The following is a 17,694-nucleotide window of genomic DNA, read 5'->3' as shown; positions in this document are numbered from 1 at the left end:
TAAAATCGATGGCCGCGGCGATGGCGGCCTCCACCGCCACTAGGGGCCTGGATGTGGAAACAGCCTCCGCCATAACGAGTCTCGCAGGTTTAGTGTTGGGCTGTGTGACTCCACATGTCGAATATTTGTACCTTGAGACACAACATGTCTTCGCGGACACCATGTACGGATTTCGCCCACACAGATCCGCACAGGATGTCTTACTTCAACTACATCGGGAAGTCCTTGACCCCCTCGAGTGCCCTCATAACGACAGGGTCGTACTCGCCCTGGATCTTAAGGGGGCTTTCGACAATGTAACGCATGATATTATTCTCACTCATTTAAGTCAAACCAACTGTGGCCACCGTGCCTTCCAATATATCCGCCAATTCCTCACAGACCGCCAATCTTACATCCGCATTCAGGATAACGAACACGGCCCCTTCCCCCTAGGTACCAGGGGAACGCCGCAAGGCGCAGTGCTTTCTCCCCTGCTATTCAATTTGGCCATGATGCACCTGCCGGCCCAGCTGGGTGCTGTCGAGGGCGTGCAGCATGCTCTGTACGCCGACGACATCACCCTGTGGGCTACACAGGGCTCACTTGGAGACATTGAGGCCAGCCTGCAGCAGGCGGCGACTATAGTAGACCGCTATGCTAGCCGCTGCGGCCTTCAATGCTCCCCACAGAAATCGGAATTTGTGCACATCCGCCCCTCTCCAAAATGCACTACTAAAATTCAGCTTACTCTTCAATCAGGTCCAATTCCAGAAACACAAGAAGTCCGAGTACTGGGACTCTTCATTCACCAACACCGCAAGCCAGACACCACATTGGCTAAACTCCGCAAGGTGGGGGACCAGGTGGGCCGCATGGTCCGCCGGGTTTCCAATAAACGCGGGGGGTTACGAAGCAAGGATGCCTTGCGGCTGGCAAACGCCTTCGTAACCAGTCGAATCCTTTATTCGACTCCATATCTCCACCTGCGGAAGCAAGATGAGGATGCCCTCGAGGTCATTCTCCGCAAAATCATTAAGCGGGCCCTCGATATTCCGGTGAATACCTCAAACCAGCGCCTCATGGCGCTGGGAATGCTGAAAACCTTCAGGGAATTGAAGGAAGCGCACCTCACAAATCAATATACGCGTTTGTCGCAGACGCAGTCGGGCCGCCGCCTTCTTGCCCGGCTCCACATCAAACATACGACACTTATGGAAGAACGGGCACGCATTCCAGCGCAGTGGAGATGCGCCCTCCGCGTACGCCCTCTTCCTGCCAAAATGGCACGCGAAGACCATGATGGCAGACGCCTGGCGCGGGCGGAAGCCCTGGCACGCCATTATGGTTCTAAACCCGGCGTTTTTTATGTGGACGCCTCTGGCCTGCACCATGGGGGATGGTACACGGCCGCAGTCGTCCACGAGGCGAAAACAGTCAACGGTCTTAGCTTCAGGGCCCGCAACATAACTCATGCGGAGGAGGTCGCCATAGCATTGGCTGCTTCCCACTCTGACTCGAAATATATAATTTCCGACTCTCGAAGGGCCTGTCAGAATGTCGAACAGGGCTGGACCCTTATCTAGCCTACCGAATACTTCAACATAGCTCCTACATTGGGGACCCCGCTACCCGATATATTATTTGGGCTCCTGCTCATCAGGGGCTGGCTGGAAACGAGGCTGCCGACGCCGCCGCCCGCGCGCTCTCTCTCCGGGAAGTTTCCTCCTCCTCCCCCTCCGACCAGGACGCTGATCCTAATCCGGCTTATACATTCAAAGATATCGTAAATTACTACCAATCTAGCCACAGCCTTTACCCCCGCCCTTGTAAAGGACTTTCAAAGGCGGATGAGCGGCTCTTACTCCGCCTCTATACCAACACACTGATGTGCCCGGCAGCTCTAAAACACTTCGACCCTGCTTTCTCTGGCAGCTGCCCGCACTGTGGGGTGGTGTCTTCGGACATCTACCACATGGTGTGGGCCTGCCCCTCAAATCCGGCTATCCCCCCTCACCCCAACCCAACCCGGGAGGACTGGGAGGCGACCCTGCTCGGGTTGCTCCGAGCTGAAGGCCCAACGGGCCTTAGTCGGGCGAGCCCGAGCGGCGGCAGACGCCACTGGGGTCCCGAACTAGGGACCTCCACCTAGTGTTTGTGAGGGTTGGCCCCTTCAGGGTCAGCTCACGCATAACCTCCTGTATTTGTCCCATATAAATGTTTTCTACCACCACCACCACCGCGTAGATGACATCCTGTAGCCGGATCAGGGTTTTGTGCTGGCTCTTAGCTCGTGCTTTTCATCGGCCTTGAGGGGGGGGGGGGGGGGTTGGATGAGGCGGAAGCACTCAAGCAACTGGCACGCGCAATGTATCCAGCGCTGCGAAATCTCCGGCTCCTCCTCTGGATGTACCTGTCCGAGCGTCTGGGCGAGCTTCCTCCAGTGCTGGCATACACGTTTCTTTGTTGTTCGTCCGGATGGTCTCGCCATGCCGCCACTGCTGTATTGAGTGTTATCAAGTATCGTGTAAGTGCTAAGCTGGGCGTGATAAAGGACAAACGACGCAAGGACCTCACTGAAGCCTCAGAGATAAAGAAGAGGTGGCAGGAATACACAGAAGAACTGTACAAGAAGGACCCGGATGTGCAAACCCAACATAGGACGGTTGTGATTACTGATCTCGAGCCGGGCATCCTGAAGAGTGAAGTTGAATGGGCCTTAGCCAGCCTTGCTGAGAACAAAGCTAGCGGAATTGATGGTATTCCAGCTGAGTTGCTTCAAAACCTCAACCACGACGCTGTTAACACACTGCATACATTATGTCAAAAGATTTGGACAACCCTGTAGTGGCCACAGGATTGGAGGAGGTCAGTTTACATCCCCATTCCAAAGAAAGGCAGTGCCAAAGATTGTTCCAACTACCGCACGATCGCGCTTATTTCGCATGCTAGCAAGGTGATGTTAAAAATCCTGCAAGGTAGGCTGCAGCAGTACGTGGATCGGGAGCTTCCGGACGTGCAAGCTGGGTTTCGCAAGGGCAGAGGAACTAGAGACCAAATTGCCAACCTTCGCTGGATCATGGAAAAAGCCAGAGAGTTCCAGAAACCCATTTACTTCTGCTTTATTGATTATGCGAAAGCGTTTGACTGCGTAGATCACAGCAGATTGTGGCAAGCTCTCCAAGAGATGGGAGTTCCAATTCACCTCATCTGTCTCCTCAGGAACCTTTATGAAGGGCAAGAGGCCACAGTCAGAACTGGGCATGGTCTTACTGATTGGTTTCCGATTGAGAAAGGGGTGAGGCAAGGCTGCATACTGTCGCCCTGCCTATTTAACCTATATGCAGAGTGCATCATGAGGAAGGCCGGTCTGGACGAGTCTTCAGCTGGAGTGAAGATTGCTGGAAAACGTATCGACAACCTTAGATATGCGGATGATACCACTTTAATGGCAGAAAGTGAAGTGGAACTCAAGAGACTTCTGATGCGCGTACAAGAAGAGAGTGAGAAGTTTGGGCTTAAACTGAACATTAAAAAGACGAAGATCATGGCGTCTTGCCCTATCAAGTCCTGGAGCATCAATGGACAAGAAGTGGAAGCTGTGACAGATTTTCTGTTCTTGGGCGCCAAGATTACCTCGGAAGGAGACTGCAGCCATGAAATTAGGAGACGCCTGCTTCTGGGAAAGAGAGCAATGGTTAGCCTTGACCGCCTAGTAAAGAGCAGAGACATTAGTCTGCCAACCAAGATCCGTATAACCCGTGCTATGGTCTTTCCAGTTGTGATGTATGGATGCGAGAGTTGGACTGTGAAAAAGGCTGACCGCCGAAGAATTGACGCGTTTGAATTGTGGTGCTGGCGAAGACTCTTAAGAGTTCCTTGGACTGCCAGAAGATCAAATCAGTCGATATTGTCGACCATAAACCCTGACTGCTCATTGGAGGGTCAAATTCTAAAGTTAAAGCTCAGCTACTTTGGTCATCTGATGAGAAGAGAGGAGTCGCTGGAGAAAGATTTGATGTTGGGAAAGGTTGAGGGTCACCGGAGAAGGGGTAGGCAGCGAACGCGATGGTTAGATGGCATTCTCGAGGCATTGCAGATGAAGCTATGTGATGTTAAGAAGATAGTGAGAGACCGGAAAGCGTGGCGTGACATGGTCCATAGGGTCACGAAGAGTCGGACACGACTGAACGCCTGAACTGAACTGAAGTATCGTGTGGTGTTTCTTCTGAACGTCCTCCCCCCCCCCCCCCTTTTTTTTGGGGGGAGGGGGGAGGGGGGGGGAGGGAGCACACAACATGCACAACACGTGCATGTTGTGTGCTTTCTAGCTTGGCATTAGCGCAATGGTCGTTGTGCAGGACGGACCTGCAGCTTGTATATCATTGCTTGATTTAGTGTTGGACAGAGTGTATAGTATATAGTGTGTGTATCAGTTTTTGGAGTTGCAATAAACTTCTCTTCATGTCTTATGTTGTACGGAGGAGCAGACGTGAGATGCCTGTCGCACTTTGTTAGAACCCCCCCCCCCCCCTTCTCTTTCTGTTGTTTTCCCCTCTCTGGGGAATCATATGCATTTGAGTTCATTATGTATAGTGTTTTGTATAGTGCTTTGGTCTGCGAGTAATGTGCGTTTTGTACGTATGTATGCACATAATAAATTCTATTTGTAGATCACCATGTTGTGATCATCCCAAAGCGTGCTCTGTGTCCATACCACAGGCGCGGCACCCGATCACTCTGCTAAACTCAGATTACTAGATCGGGGCGTCCTACTGCCTAAAAGGTTCAGTAAGGTTTTAGCGGTGCCCATCAGCCCTGCACACACCGGCAGCGTTCCAAGACGCTCGGTGTCCTTGGCTCTCGTTCTAACGCTTGATTTGTTCACTTCGAGAAGAGGGATATCGGGGTGCTTCGCGTCTCTCGATCAGGCGAAAGCTTTTTTTCGTGTTGAGCATCGCTACCTTTTTAAGGCGAAAATCTTACTTGGCTCACGGTGAAAATCGCGCGTGGTGGAGTTCACAGTGGTTGAACTCTTCAGCCTTTGGGCGTCGTTGCAAGCTCGAGACCGGAAAGCTTCAAGGCGATGCCGACAAGATACTTTCTTCTACCTAAATACTTAAAGGACACTTAAGATCGCCTTAAGAGCATGACGCGATATCATTAAAGGGTCCCTGCGGTCCCTTCTTGCATACTTGTTGCCATCATGTATTCGTTTCTAAATAAGTCGAACAAATGTGCCTAGGTGGCTAGGGTAACATATCTCCCTCGATACCTATAGCTGAAAGGTTCAATTTCACGGCTTCGCAGCTCAATGTTCTTTGCCGCAACGCCACCATTAGGATTTTTTATTCACGTCAACAGCGAGTTATCGCGCACTGACGAATGCTACGAGATGCTCAGATGCAGCATGTGCTGGGCTGATGCGCAAGACGTTACAGAAAAATGGACTCCCCGCCGGGGTGGCGCAGTGGTTACGGCGCTCGACTACTCTTCCCAAGGACGCGGGATCGAATCCCGGCCTCGGCGGCCGCTTTTCGAGTCCTCCACTACGGCATCTCTCATAGCCTGAGTCGCTTTGGGACGTTAAACCCCACAAACCAACAGAAACATGGACTACTATATGTCTAAAACCCAAAATGGAAATCAGATCAAGATCTAAACTGCAGGACAGAAGACCTTGAACTAGAATTATCAACAGACGCCCCTAATTCTACTTAAGGTTTCTATAATGCCTTGCGAATCATAAAACCAAACACAAAAATGGCGTGTCTATTGTTTTAAACAGTTTGCAGAAGCCCTTTCCTTGTGTACCAAATATAAGTGCATCAGTTGTTGGATACAGCAATGCACTTTACTATCGGCCATGACACCATTATAGAAAAAGTTTATATTTACTTTGCGTGAGGAACCACTATTTTGCTGCTGAAGGCACGTGTCAGGCCCATACTGCTGCGGTTTTACCGACCGATTCGACACCAAAAAAGTGCAGGCATCCTATGGTTCGGTATGTGCCACAGTAACTATATAATTTCTAAGATGCATATACAAATAATTATGCTCGAATCCTTGACATCACCTTTCAGCGATTAGCATATGCACATTAATAAAATGCATATACCTTATTTAAAGCAGGAGAACACACCAGTTCACTTTCTCCACTATCCCTTACCTTGTCTAAATCCGAGCGACTATTGAGCTCCACCTCATGCGCACCAAAGAAGCCAAACCCTGCTTAAATGAGCGTTAATGCCACCTTATCGACGGAGCAATACGACGTGATCATTCAGGCAGCACATAAAGGTACTGCCTGAATAGTGGAGGAGCTTTTTTACCAGTAGAAAATTGGTTTGGTGTTTGCTTTTTGTGGGGTTTAAAGTCCCAAAGCAACTGAGGCTATGAGATACGCCGTAGTGGAGGACTCCGGAAATTTCGACCATCTGGGGTTTCTTAACGTGCACTGATACCGCACAGCACACCGGCGCCTTGGTTTTCGCCTCCATCGAAAAGCTGCCGCTGAAGCCGGGATTCGATCCCGCATCCTTGGGAACAGTAGTTGAGCACTGTAACCACTGCGCCACTCTGGCGGGGTGAGTAATGTCTGTAATACTTGTAAATATTTGTAACTGTAGTATCTGTAAATATTCTAAATAATTTCAATCATTTTCATCTTAATTCGCGAAGTGATGAGTTCTTGCAAGAATTTTATTCTTATTTGTAATATGATGAAAGAGTCCCAATTTTCAAAAGCCACATTAGGGGGAAACTCAAGTATTCAAGACAACTTGGTATCCTGCACGGGATTATCTACAATGGGCCATTAAATAAGACAAAGAAAAAGCACTTTTTCTGCAGTTAGTAGCAAACAAGCAGATAATTAACTAGTACTTGCGCACATTTTTCTTGTCCAAGGTACCCGTCTTCGGGTGCGTAGACTTGTTAATGCGTTATATTAGAGCAGTAGTCTCTCATTGAAATGAATGGGCACAGTTGCATTTGACACGCGCTGCTATGAGCTCTGTAGATAATTTCTAAACTATGGCTGAGTGAAGAAAATGGAGAAATGAACTACAAGCAGCGCCACAGAGTCAAAGAGCAAATAATATTCTGGTGCTTTAAAAATATTTTATTTGTTCGCAGCAGTGTTCAAGGTGTATATTTGTGCAAAATCTCCTGAACAAAGAAGGCACTTAGCTTGCGATCATCTGAGAACCTAAGCAAAGCAGCGGATCGAACGAAGATTTAAAGCTGCTCGCAATAAAGGCACGCGTAAAACGTATAGATTTGCTTCAGGAGAAAGAAAAAAAAAAAGAACGCTGCTATGCAGGAATGTGCAGGACATAGCACGTCATCATAACGTTTACGGGACAAAACCATCAATGCATGGTTGGAGGACATGTAAATGCACTTTTTTTAGAACGTTAAGGACTAACATAATCGACACAAACTGAACATAAGTTGTAAAAACACGCTCAATAATAACGCAACGTCACTGAGACTATGGCTTCACTAACTGTTCTTGTAGCATTTTGTTTGTTTTATTTGTGATCTGGCGGTTCTCGAGACCAAAGCGCGACACCGCATTACTACACGCTAAAATGCATACGACTGAGTTGATTGTTCTGAGCAGTGTTGAAGATGACTCACATAAGCTTCCTATATAGTTGACTAGTTTCTCGCCTGTCCACTACAAGCACTACTCTTTGGCGTCACACTTGCTCAGCCCAAACAAGAGCTGAGGCAGACTTCTTTTCGTCGGGATCTTGCAGACCGCACCGCCACTTTCGTGATCGCCACTCGCCCCTCGTGCTCGCCCCTCAAAATAGAACATGCGCGCGCAAACAGCAGCGATTGGTCCTGACGCCTACTTTTTTTGTACCACATGTATCATCGTCAACAGATAAGCGCCCGCGCAACAACGCACACGTCGCCCAGGTAGATAAAAGCTACCCCTAAAAGCAAAACTAATACACCATGAAAAAATATCTGCCAGCGATATGCCAGTCACAGTGGCTCAACGTAAACGTAAACCGCGTGAGGATTTGGATCTTCCAGCTTTGTTTTTCTTGCCGCTGAAGAAAAAAAAAACTTTCTATCTCCTTTCGGACCCAGATATACACGAGATTTAGCCTTTGATAATACTTAAGCTGGGTAAAAAAAAAAAAAAAAAAAAACAGCACAGGCTAAACACATATGCAGCAGGGACTTGTAAATAACCACTAAGAAATTACATGTACGCAGAACACCTTACATATTCATTCACTTAAGATTCATGCCTGTGAGCGTTTCTGTTGCGAAAGAAAGCAGAAATGAAACTTTCACTCACGTGGTTGTTTACCTACAAGAAATCTGAAACCACTTACAGCAGATATTTTGTTTCTACAGCTATATACCTTTTAATCTGAAATTTACCCTGAATTTATTTTTTTTGTTCCTCATTCTGTTTTTTCAGAAGCATCACTGAGCCAAATCTGTTAGCTGCTCTAAAGAATGAAAAGAAGTGGGCAAGTAACTTTCGTCGAAGAATGCTAGTGCCCATCACTGTTTTTCAGTACTTTAGGAACGGCATATTATACAGTTTTCTGCCTTAAATCGCTACCAACGAGTACATAATGCCCGTTTAGTAATGCCATTTACCGCATCAGGTCATGCGCCTGGAGAATATTAGGGAACCGTTCAGCATCCCTCAGCAACATATTTGGATGCGTATACCTGTAATCAAGCGCTTGAAATGTAGTGTGTGTCCGCAGGAATGAGCTTTGAAAACGTTTTCCAGTTAAGGCAGCTGGAAAAATAGAACATGTGGACGTGTATGTAGATAAAACCGCTAAAAGGCACTGCAAATAGGAATACCAGCTAACGTTAAGCACCTTTCACACACGAACACAAAAAAACTATTCGCTAAGGCAAGCTCAAAAACAATATGTCGCGGTTCATTTTTGTTGTTCTGACTTTTCGGATAAGGCCTCGTAGGCTGTTATCACAACGGTATCACAATATGCGTGCGCACGTAGACTGTACCTGCGAGGCCCTGGCGCACGCTAAGTACAAAGTTCTAGCTATAACGAAATGTGGCGCTTACGGTCAGTGCGAACAGTAAAGTATTCCACACACGACAATGTTGAAGGCGATCCGTGGGCGCGCACCAAAAGGCATCGATTTGTTGGCGGACAAGTGCCTCGCCGTCGTATAAGAGTGCAGGCATGAAGTAAAAGAAATGAACGCCCGCCAGCCACACGGCGCCAAATTGGTCGTTGACTTGAGCCACAATTTCAGTCCACACATCTCTAGCGTTGACATAAACCGTTTCTCGTTGTGCTTGAATGATGCTGCATTCCCAACAACGCCATCCCTCATCCGTTTGTGAGTCGTGGAGTCCAACAATGGTCACGGTTTAGATGTCACGTTCGAAGCACGCACTCGAAAGGGGCATGTGGCAATGTCTAAGACGTTTCATTGCGTTTATCCAGTAGTTCGTAGCACCGTCCACACACCACCCTTGGTCCTGCGGCACCGGCGAAACAAATATGCCCGAGTGGAACATTACCAGGGACGCCGCATCGCAGTATTTAGCTTTATAAATAATAGTTAATGTTCTAGGAATCACCTTCCTGTAGTTACAGACCTCTGAACAGTTCTCGCCGCTACCGCGACGTCCCTGACGGTGTGTTTGGTGGAATAGTCGCTCTTGTGGAGGGAAATGTACTTTCTTATCTTTGCCTCCTGCAGCTTCTTGACATTCTCGTGGAACTCTAGTTCGGTGAACGTGAGGCTGCGACAAAGCAGGCTGTGGTCCTTGGCCTTGAATGCTACGACGTCCTTGCGCTTGTAGTAGGGAGATATCTTCTCCATCGAAGCTTCGGCCATGACACATTGATCATAGTACTCCTTCTGTAAGGCTCGCAGCTCTTCCACTTCCTCGGCCATCCTATCTTCGCCGAAGGCCTTCACCTTCTCGTCGAAGACCATGGCGAAGTACTCGTAGAGCTGTCGGTCGGCTGAGTTGAGGTTGAGAATCTGCTGCTTGGTCTCGTTCGATAGCTTTTCCTTGTAGGCGTTGTACCTGCACAAAGTAGTCAATTATATTTATGATGCAAGTTTTACTTCAGTACCCTATAATCGTATCCTACATGGGAGAAAATCCAATAATATAAATTCCAATAATTTAATCAAGTGACATGCCAATACAAGTACCCTGTTCCAGTGAGCCTCCTGGGTTCGATCATTGTTACTCCATTTGCCACCTCCAACCAGCGCTCTTTCACTATGTCAGTTGAGAACCTCCATTCCAAACGTGATTGGTCCCAGCGGCAAACTTACGAATGGCAGCGTCATCAGGGAGTGGTCAATAAAGACTTTATTCGTGTTATTACTGAAAAGCGCTTTAATCTTGCCTTTTTCCCCTACAATTTGTCTCACGGACTGATACATGATTTTTACGCGAAGCCTATACAGCTAATTCAATATAAAAGCCGTCGACGTAGTAGCAGTAGTCGGCACTTTGTATCGAAAATATTCGCGCGGGAAAATTCCGATTGTTCGACAGGGTTATGACGTCACAACCGCATGACCCCGTGGGGAACTTCTAAACACCCCAAATTCAAAATAACGCTCTATAACGGATTGTAGAAGCGTCCAAATGAAGCTAAAATTGGAGGGGAAGTTCCTTTTATTGAGATATTTCAGAAACTGAAAGTAATTTAGTGAAATAAATGTGTCGTCATTGGTGTTAGAACCCAGGTCCTCTGTTTTCCAGATGGGCACAGAACATAGAACTCAAAGAGTCGTTGGCATCAAGAGTGTTAGAGGGGTACCTAGTGAACGCGTTATTGTCGGTATGACTTCCTAATGTGCGTTGGAATGTGTGCCGATGTTACAGGAATAATTTTATACCCGAAATGATTTAAAAATTTTTTTTTATAAATCGCCTAATGAAAAGGCGGTGTTAAAGGCGCTTCGCGTCGACTCTTAGGGCGACTTTTTAGCACCCCCCCCCCTCATCCCCCCTAATCTTGGTATACTACCGGTTGCGTGTTTATCAGCGATTTAGAAGTCTAACTTTAACACAGTTGCGTTATTATCCGCGGATGTCGTGGTAGTTAGTAAGCATCCGAATGTTGCCTTACTGAGACAGGTGCACAAGGCGGCTAAAACCAGTGAAATCCTGGAATAAGGATCCCAACCACATGGTCATGTAACTCATTTTTGTTTAATAAAATTTTTACTCTTCCTTTTGCTACAGGAAGTTTCACAACAGGCAAAATTGAATGTCTATGACCCCAGCTACACCTACTTTACATTGGTACTTGGGCCCACTAATACCGAGGGGCTTGCTTGCTACTCTTCTGTGCATTCCATGTACTGCATGTTAGCTTCCGGTGGGCTTGCTTGCTACTCTTCTGTGCATTACATGTATTGCATGCTAGCTTCCGATGGGCTTGCTTGCTACTCTTTTGTGCATTACATGTATTGCATGCTAGCTTCCGATGGGCTTGCCTGCTACTCTTCTGTGCATTACATGTATTGCATGCTAGCTTCCGATGGGCTTGCCTGGTACTCTTCTGTGCATTACATGTATTGCATGCTAGCTTCCGATGGGCTTGCTTGCTACTCTTCTGTGCATTACATGTACTGCATGCTAGATTCGTATATGTGCCAAGCTGAAGCGCTGTTATCTGACTACAGGGGCAGCGACAGCAGCTATATGGCAGCAGCTTTCTCTTTTGGCGCTCTCTATTGCTGCAGACCGCACACAACCAACAAGGGCAATGCTCATCGTAAGCCTACCTCGAGTTGACCTTCAGGGCCACCATGTCGGTAGTGTTCCAACAGAGCAGGTGCTTGAGAAGGATTAGGGACTCGTCCAGCCTATCGGCCAGCATGACGAGGTCGAAGGCAGAGTCGATGCTCTCGATGAACTTGGCTACAGCTTCCGGCGAGGTAAACGGCCCGTTGAAGCCCAGATCAAAGGACATCTGGTTCAGGCCGATACGCTTTTCGATCACACGGTGCCGGGCCAGGTAGCCAGTCAGGTTTCGGTCGCGGACGAATGCGGTCAGGTTTCTCTTGAAAATGTTCTCCAGCTTGCAGTAGGAGTAGAGCGACTCGAACAGGGAGTCTGGCCTTCTCAAGATGGTCACGTACACGGAGTCCGCCGGCATGAGCTCGTGCATCTCGCGGCCGTTGTAGCGCGTGTGATGAGTGAGGATGTTGTAGGTCATGTTGTAGGCGCTGATGTTGGCGATGAGACGCCGACTGAATGGTTCCGGATGGCCTAAGTAGTGCGTGAACTGGGACTTGGGCAGTACGAAGTTGAGATCATGCTCGGTGCCGAAGCGCAGAAAAATGTTCATCACCGTCGAACTGGCGCACTTGTGCGTCTTGAGGAAGACTATGTTGGTGCGCGGTTCGCACGAATCGTGAGAAGACCCGTTTTCGGTCTGCGCCTGTGCCGTGTTGGCGTACTGTTGCTGGATACGGGTCCTGCGAAGATGAAACAATGAAAGGAAAGGTTAAATGTGTTGGCAGTTGTTTAGCCAGATTATACGTATGTTCAATATTTATAAATTTTGTAACAATCAACTTTTCGTACGACTCATGTGACTTGTGACCTGATGCTTGCGCAACTACCCTTTATCTAAAGTCATTCATCGGACACTTAGTGCTACCGAATATGCCGATTTTCAGCGATATCTCTATAAGCGCATATCTCGGCAGTTTACCATCGGTTAGGGCTACGTATACACAACTAGTACGCTCACCTACTGCTGAATGAAAATGATGTAGCTTTTTTTTTTTAATGAAATAACACCTCGTAACTATATTCAAGTCATGTGCGCATTAAGCGGCGCGTGCGGTGTCCACAAATACTATGCATTTCATTGAACGGAAACTGAAACATTTCTTGGCGAATTCAACGATATGCAGGCATTTGAATGTAGGAAGCTCATTGATTAATTAAGGTTGCTTTGTGCTAGGGAGTAAAGAGACGATGAAAGTGGCTATTAAAGTTCAAACAATTGTCCGGCTTCTCCTCAGAACCCCAAAATGATGTGGAGAAACTTGATAACTTAATTTCGAGGTTTCAATTTTGCGCTGTCTTCCCCCAACATCGTACTATTCTTCATCCAGGGGGAGTACGGCCGAAGACAGACGTGGCACGGCCTTTAAATTCGTCGGCCTTTAACTTTGAAGACCTTTAACTTTGAAGACCTTTAACTTTGAAGACCTTTAACTTTGAAGACCTTTAACTTTGAAGACCTTTAACTTTGAAGACCTTTAACTTTGAAGACCTTCAATTTTGAAGGCCCTTAACTTCGACGGCTTTAAACTTCGAGAAAACATTTGCGCTTGGAAGGCTGCTCTGTTTTGATAACGTTACGACTGGCCTCCCTGTCCGCCACTTTGCTTTGGCGTTCAGACTTCTCCCCAGGGCAGATTTATTAAGCGATTGCGTTTTAATTCCATACGCTTTTCTCGCTACAAAGCGCTGTTGCGCAACGCAGCAGTACAATACCAACTAGCCTGCTTCGTCACTTTCTTAACACTTCAACTACTCTATAGCAAGGCATCGTTAGCTCTGGGAAGCCTACTCTGCTAAGTGCTGAGGAGAAACTCGGAGACCACTGATAACCTCACGTGACCTCTACTGAATTTCGACGTCATCACTAAAGCCCGGCCGTTTAGATCGCAAAAGAAAATCCCTGGATAATTTTTTTTTTTCTTACCAAGCATAGATGATTTCCACGTGGCCGATAACCGTATACCGTCTCCTGCAGTGTTTATAGGAGAAATGTCTACAGATAAAATTCGGCGTCCACACACTTCTTATGGGGCCATTCTGTAGGCGGAGCAGCACCGATCCGAGCTTATAGGCTGCACGCCGTCTGTCGGGACCGGATAGCCAATTAGTCACGCCTCGTTAATATGGACAATTTAGTTAAGAGCAAAACTGTCCATATAAAGAGTCGCCGGCGAAGAAAATTATTTTTTAAACATGCTATTATTAAGATATGGTTTTGGGCATAGGGGTGGCCCGTGAAGTTGAGTTCAGACAATTCTTATATCACATCCCCATCGCCCCGGACACCGTTATGTCTGAAATAGGGTGAAACGATACGCACTCGCCAAGTGGTCTTTCAAAGCTTAAAACTGTGCCATGGAAAAATGAGTTTACATCGGCAGCAACAGTTCACATGCACGATACCAGCACTCAGTTCGCTAAATACGACCGAATTTAAATTTCCATTTCCACTTTGCCGATATTGCAGACACATCTTTCTTCACAGCCACTCATGAATACATTTAGGAAAACGAAAGATGCATAGACTGAGCAACTCAAGAACGAAAAAGGTCATCGTATACCTTACACTTCTTAAACGCGTTCATCAAGTGCATGACCTCAAAGTGCGGAAATTTAAATACCTCCGTCGCGCAGGAGACATTTTTCTGTCATCGTTGTCCATAATACCGAGTAAAAAATGGGCCCTGTGCATTTCCCCCTCGTCCATTGCCTGGGGAGGGCGCTTCCATCCTAAGAGGTATAGATGCGTTGAAATCTCATAGAAAATTGTTCATAATACCAGTCGTCTATATTAATTGCTGTACTATTTACACGAGTATTGCTTTTAAAGATCGAGGCTGTACAAATTCAAACATTGTTCTGAGTAAAAATTCATTACAGGGCTCTTTCTTCCAATGTTGACATTTTCCCGGCAGCAAATGACGCGTTCCACTGTTGTAGAGAAAAATAATTCATTTTTCCCGCCTCCCGGTTCAGCTTTGTCTTGCCAAGACCAAGGAGGACCCCGGAATCACTGTCCTATAAAGTGAAAGAGCTGCAGCCTGCCTCAGAGACGCGACAAAAACCCTTCTGCGAACTGCACTAATGGCCGGTGATATCTCCATTTCATAAAGGAGCCTAATTATCCCTTTTAAACACTTCGTTTTCAGTGAGCACGGTTATTGTTTCGTCGTCGGAAAATGCACTTTGTCCTCAATGTCCGCTTTTTAGTCAAATCTAGGCGGATGAGAAAGGTCACGAGGAAAAGAGCGGCGATAACCTCATTCCTAGTGGAGAGCTTCACGATTGCGACAAACGCAAGAAAACACTTGACAGGCATCGCAGAAATGTCGAACCTTGTTGTCACGAAGAGAATGCCGACGAGTGAGATGCACAGGAACACCATGCAGGTGACCAGCACCCGGTGGAAGTGACGGAGCATCTCGCCCGAAGTGGGAGCCTGCGAAAGCGAATAGAAAAAAAGAGGGCGACATTTCACAGCTAACTCGCAGTAACGGCAACAGCACTGGCCAGCCTATGTACACAGTCTCTTACGTTTCGGGTTGTTCTCATTCTATGGCAGTGGGTTCAAGTGGTGACAACCGTTGCCAACCGAGCCCACGCACCCGTTGCCTAGCTCGGTCAACCATGCTCGAAAAAAAAAAAAAAAGAGAAAGTGCCACCGCGCTCGCCACACAGCCTCGAAAGCGGTCGAAATCAGCCCTCAGCACAGACGACTACCGTATGGAGTCCCCGAACTTCAGCTTTTGGGTCGCAAAAAGCTCGAGTGAATCGATTAGAAAATCATTATATTCGACCCTTTTCCCTGAACCCGGTGGCAAAAAAGAAAGTGAAGCTATTTTCAGTATGTTCTACACAATGTGTTATATGTGTGCATGCACCGTAGGGTGCTTTTGGGTGTGGTTCAGCTGCTAATAACAAACTGGGAGGCTATCCAAACCGAGGTTACAGCTGGTTCGACGGTTCTGCAGTTAGAAGCGCAAAACGGGGCACGAACAATGCTGAAACGCAAGGCCATCAGCGCAGCTCACAATAGAGGAAATATTGCGCGATGGAGGGGAAAAGGTGTGCGGTTTCTCAGTAATAACGAATAAAAAAAAAAGTACGCCGCGGTAACTGCACATGCAGAGCTTGTAAAGCAAGACTTTAAATCCGGTGATGTGCTATGCCGTAACAAACATTTCCCTCTATTAGGCATCTGAAACTTTATTCCAGGTACTTTTTAAGCGCAAAAACTCGAAAACTCCAGCAGTTCGTAAAAATCGAAGTAATTTAAAAATCGAAGTAATTTTGGCTCTTCAATTGTTCACCAACTCCGCTGGAACTCCTTCACTTTTCAGGTTTTACCATTTGGAATCCCTGAAAAGGGGAAAAGTTCCAGGAATACAACATTACACGCACTGCGATCATGACGGTAGCCATATTAGTGTTAATAAAATTGTTAATTGACAACTATTATAAACATGCAGAACGAAATGCATTAGTGCCGCCCCAACGTGGCGTCAAACAACTTATTTCCTTCTGCGAAAGCATGAAGTCCGGTTTCTTCTAAAGCTTTCTTAAGTGAACCAATTGAAGAACTTTTTCGTATGCGTCAAATAGAATACATATTTCTATCGTATTTGCTGAAAGGACTGTTGCTCCATTAAACAGATCCCGAATAGTTTACTTTGATAGCTGAGTTGCCCATATGATTTGCTACATGAGGACTCAAAACGTGCCAGTACTGCTGCCATATGCTTTCCCGTCAAAAGCTTGTAGTGCACCTACGCGGCCAAATCACGAAGACCAACATACTATTCCGCTTTGATTTGCGGCTGGCACGTAATATTTGACGGTGATAGATAGCGCCCACGAAATAGAAAATTCACAGTGAACCCTCAAAAAAGCAAGACAGGCCAGTAATAACCACATCGATGACATGTCGCTCGGAATTCTACCTGCTTTAAGATGTCTTTAAGCGCCACGGGCTAAAACAAGACACACTAGATGGATACACAAAGTCATAACAAAACGAATAATGGCAGAAGGGGAGCCTCAATTCGCTAGGCAGCATTTTGACAAGTGAGCTTTTCTTCGTCTAGAAAGATTAACGATGCGGCCGATTGAGACGCGCAAAACAAACATCGAAATTGTTCGCGTTATCCATTCAAGAAGTTCGATATTCAAGAGTCTCTGCTGTCGATCTGTTTAGATTTTCTATAATGCCAAGCCCGGCAAGCCACGACCGTCAAAAGAAAAAGCAAGGCCCCCAAAGAGCTGCAGGATACCGCTATGGTGCCAGGGCAGTCATTTTGCCACCATAAATACTGCCACGTATTACACGTAATACGTATTACATATTACGCATTCCGTATTGCTATAGCATATTACCATTCCACGTGCCCTAAAGACAAAATTGTGTGCGCAAAAGTACAGCGAAGACCCATCGAGTCGCTCAACAGTTAACACACCTACACGAGATAGCAACAAACAGTCGCTACAATGTCGTGCGCGGAAATGTGCTGTTTTTCTTCTCGAAACTGCATGACGAAGGAATTTTGCTGCAACTGCGCACACAGCACAGCCTAAATGTGATAAGGCGGCTCGATGTAAAGTCCATCGTGAAGAAATTGTATTACGCGTAGCATACTGTGCTCTCTGCTGCGCCGAAACGTCGTTTGTCTGCCCACTCCCGTTTGAAAGCCAGCTTTCAAAGCTGGCTTTAGTCTTTCAGGCGAAAACATTTGGGTGGCGCCTTCATGCGGTGACCACCGGAACTCTAGAACTGATGTCTTTGCAAAGGTAGACACATGTACTACCGGGGACAAAAGTCTCTGGACCACACGTGTGCCGATTTTAGAATAGAAGCACGATGTAAACTAATCATCTTATTTATCTAGCACACATGAAAGAACTAAAGCCCAACTTTC

At 46.9% G+C, this 17,694-nt stretch overlaps 1 protein-coding gene across 4 annotated transcripts in view; it reads right to left on the bottom strand.

Annotated features, from left to right (window-relative positions):
* Positions 1-7,088: 7,088 nt before the first annotated feature.
* Positions 7,089-17,694, bottom strand: part of LOC146179587 (galactosylceramide sulfotransferase-like) — a 79,653-nt gene continuing 69,047 nt past the window's right edge. For all 4 annotated transcript variants that reach the window (XM_084579254.1, XM_084579256.1, XM_084579257.1 and 1 more), the window contains exons 2-4: positions 15,118-15,221; positions 11,767-12,462; positions 7,089-10,042 (exon numbers count right to left, since the gene is read on the bottom strand). In XM_084579254.1, coding sequence (XP_084435380.1) covers positions 9,583-10,042; positions 11,767-12,462; positions 15,118-15,203 — 1,242 coding nt within the window. In that variant the 5' untranslated portion in view covers positions 15,204-15,221 and the 3' untranslated portion in view covers positions 7,089-9,582. The remainder of the gene's footprint in view (positions 10,043-11,766; positions 12,463-15,117; positions 15,222-17,694) is intronic.

The sequence above is a fragment of the Amblyomma maculatum genome, chromosome 9, assembly GCF_055883805.1.
Source record: "Amblyomma maculatum isolate TAMU_Amacu chromosome 9, ASM5588380v1, whole genome shotgun sequence".
Lineage (NCBI taxonomy): Eukaryota > Metazoa > Arthropoda > Arachnida > Ixodida > Ixodidae > Amblyomma > Amblyomma maculatum.
Note: the sequence above shows the minus strand (reverse complement) of the source record. Positions and strands in the feature narration are given on the sequence as shown.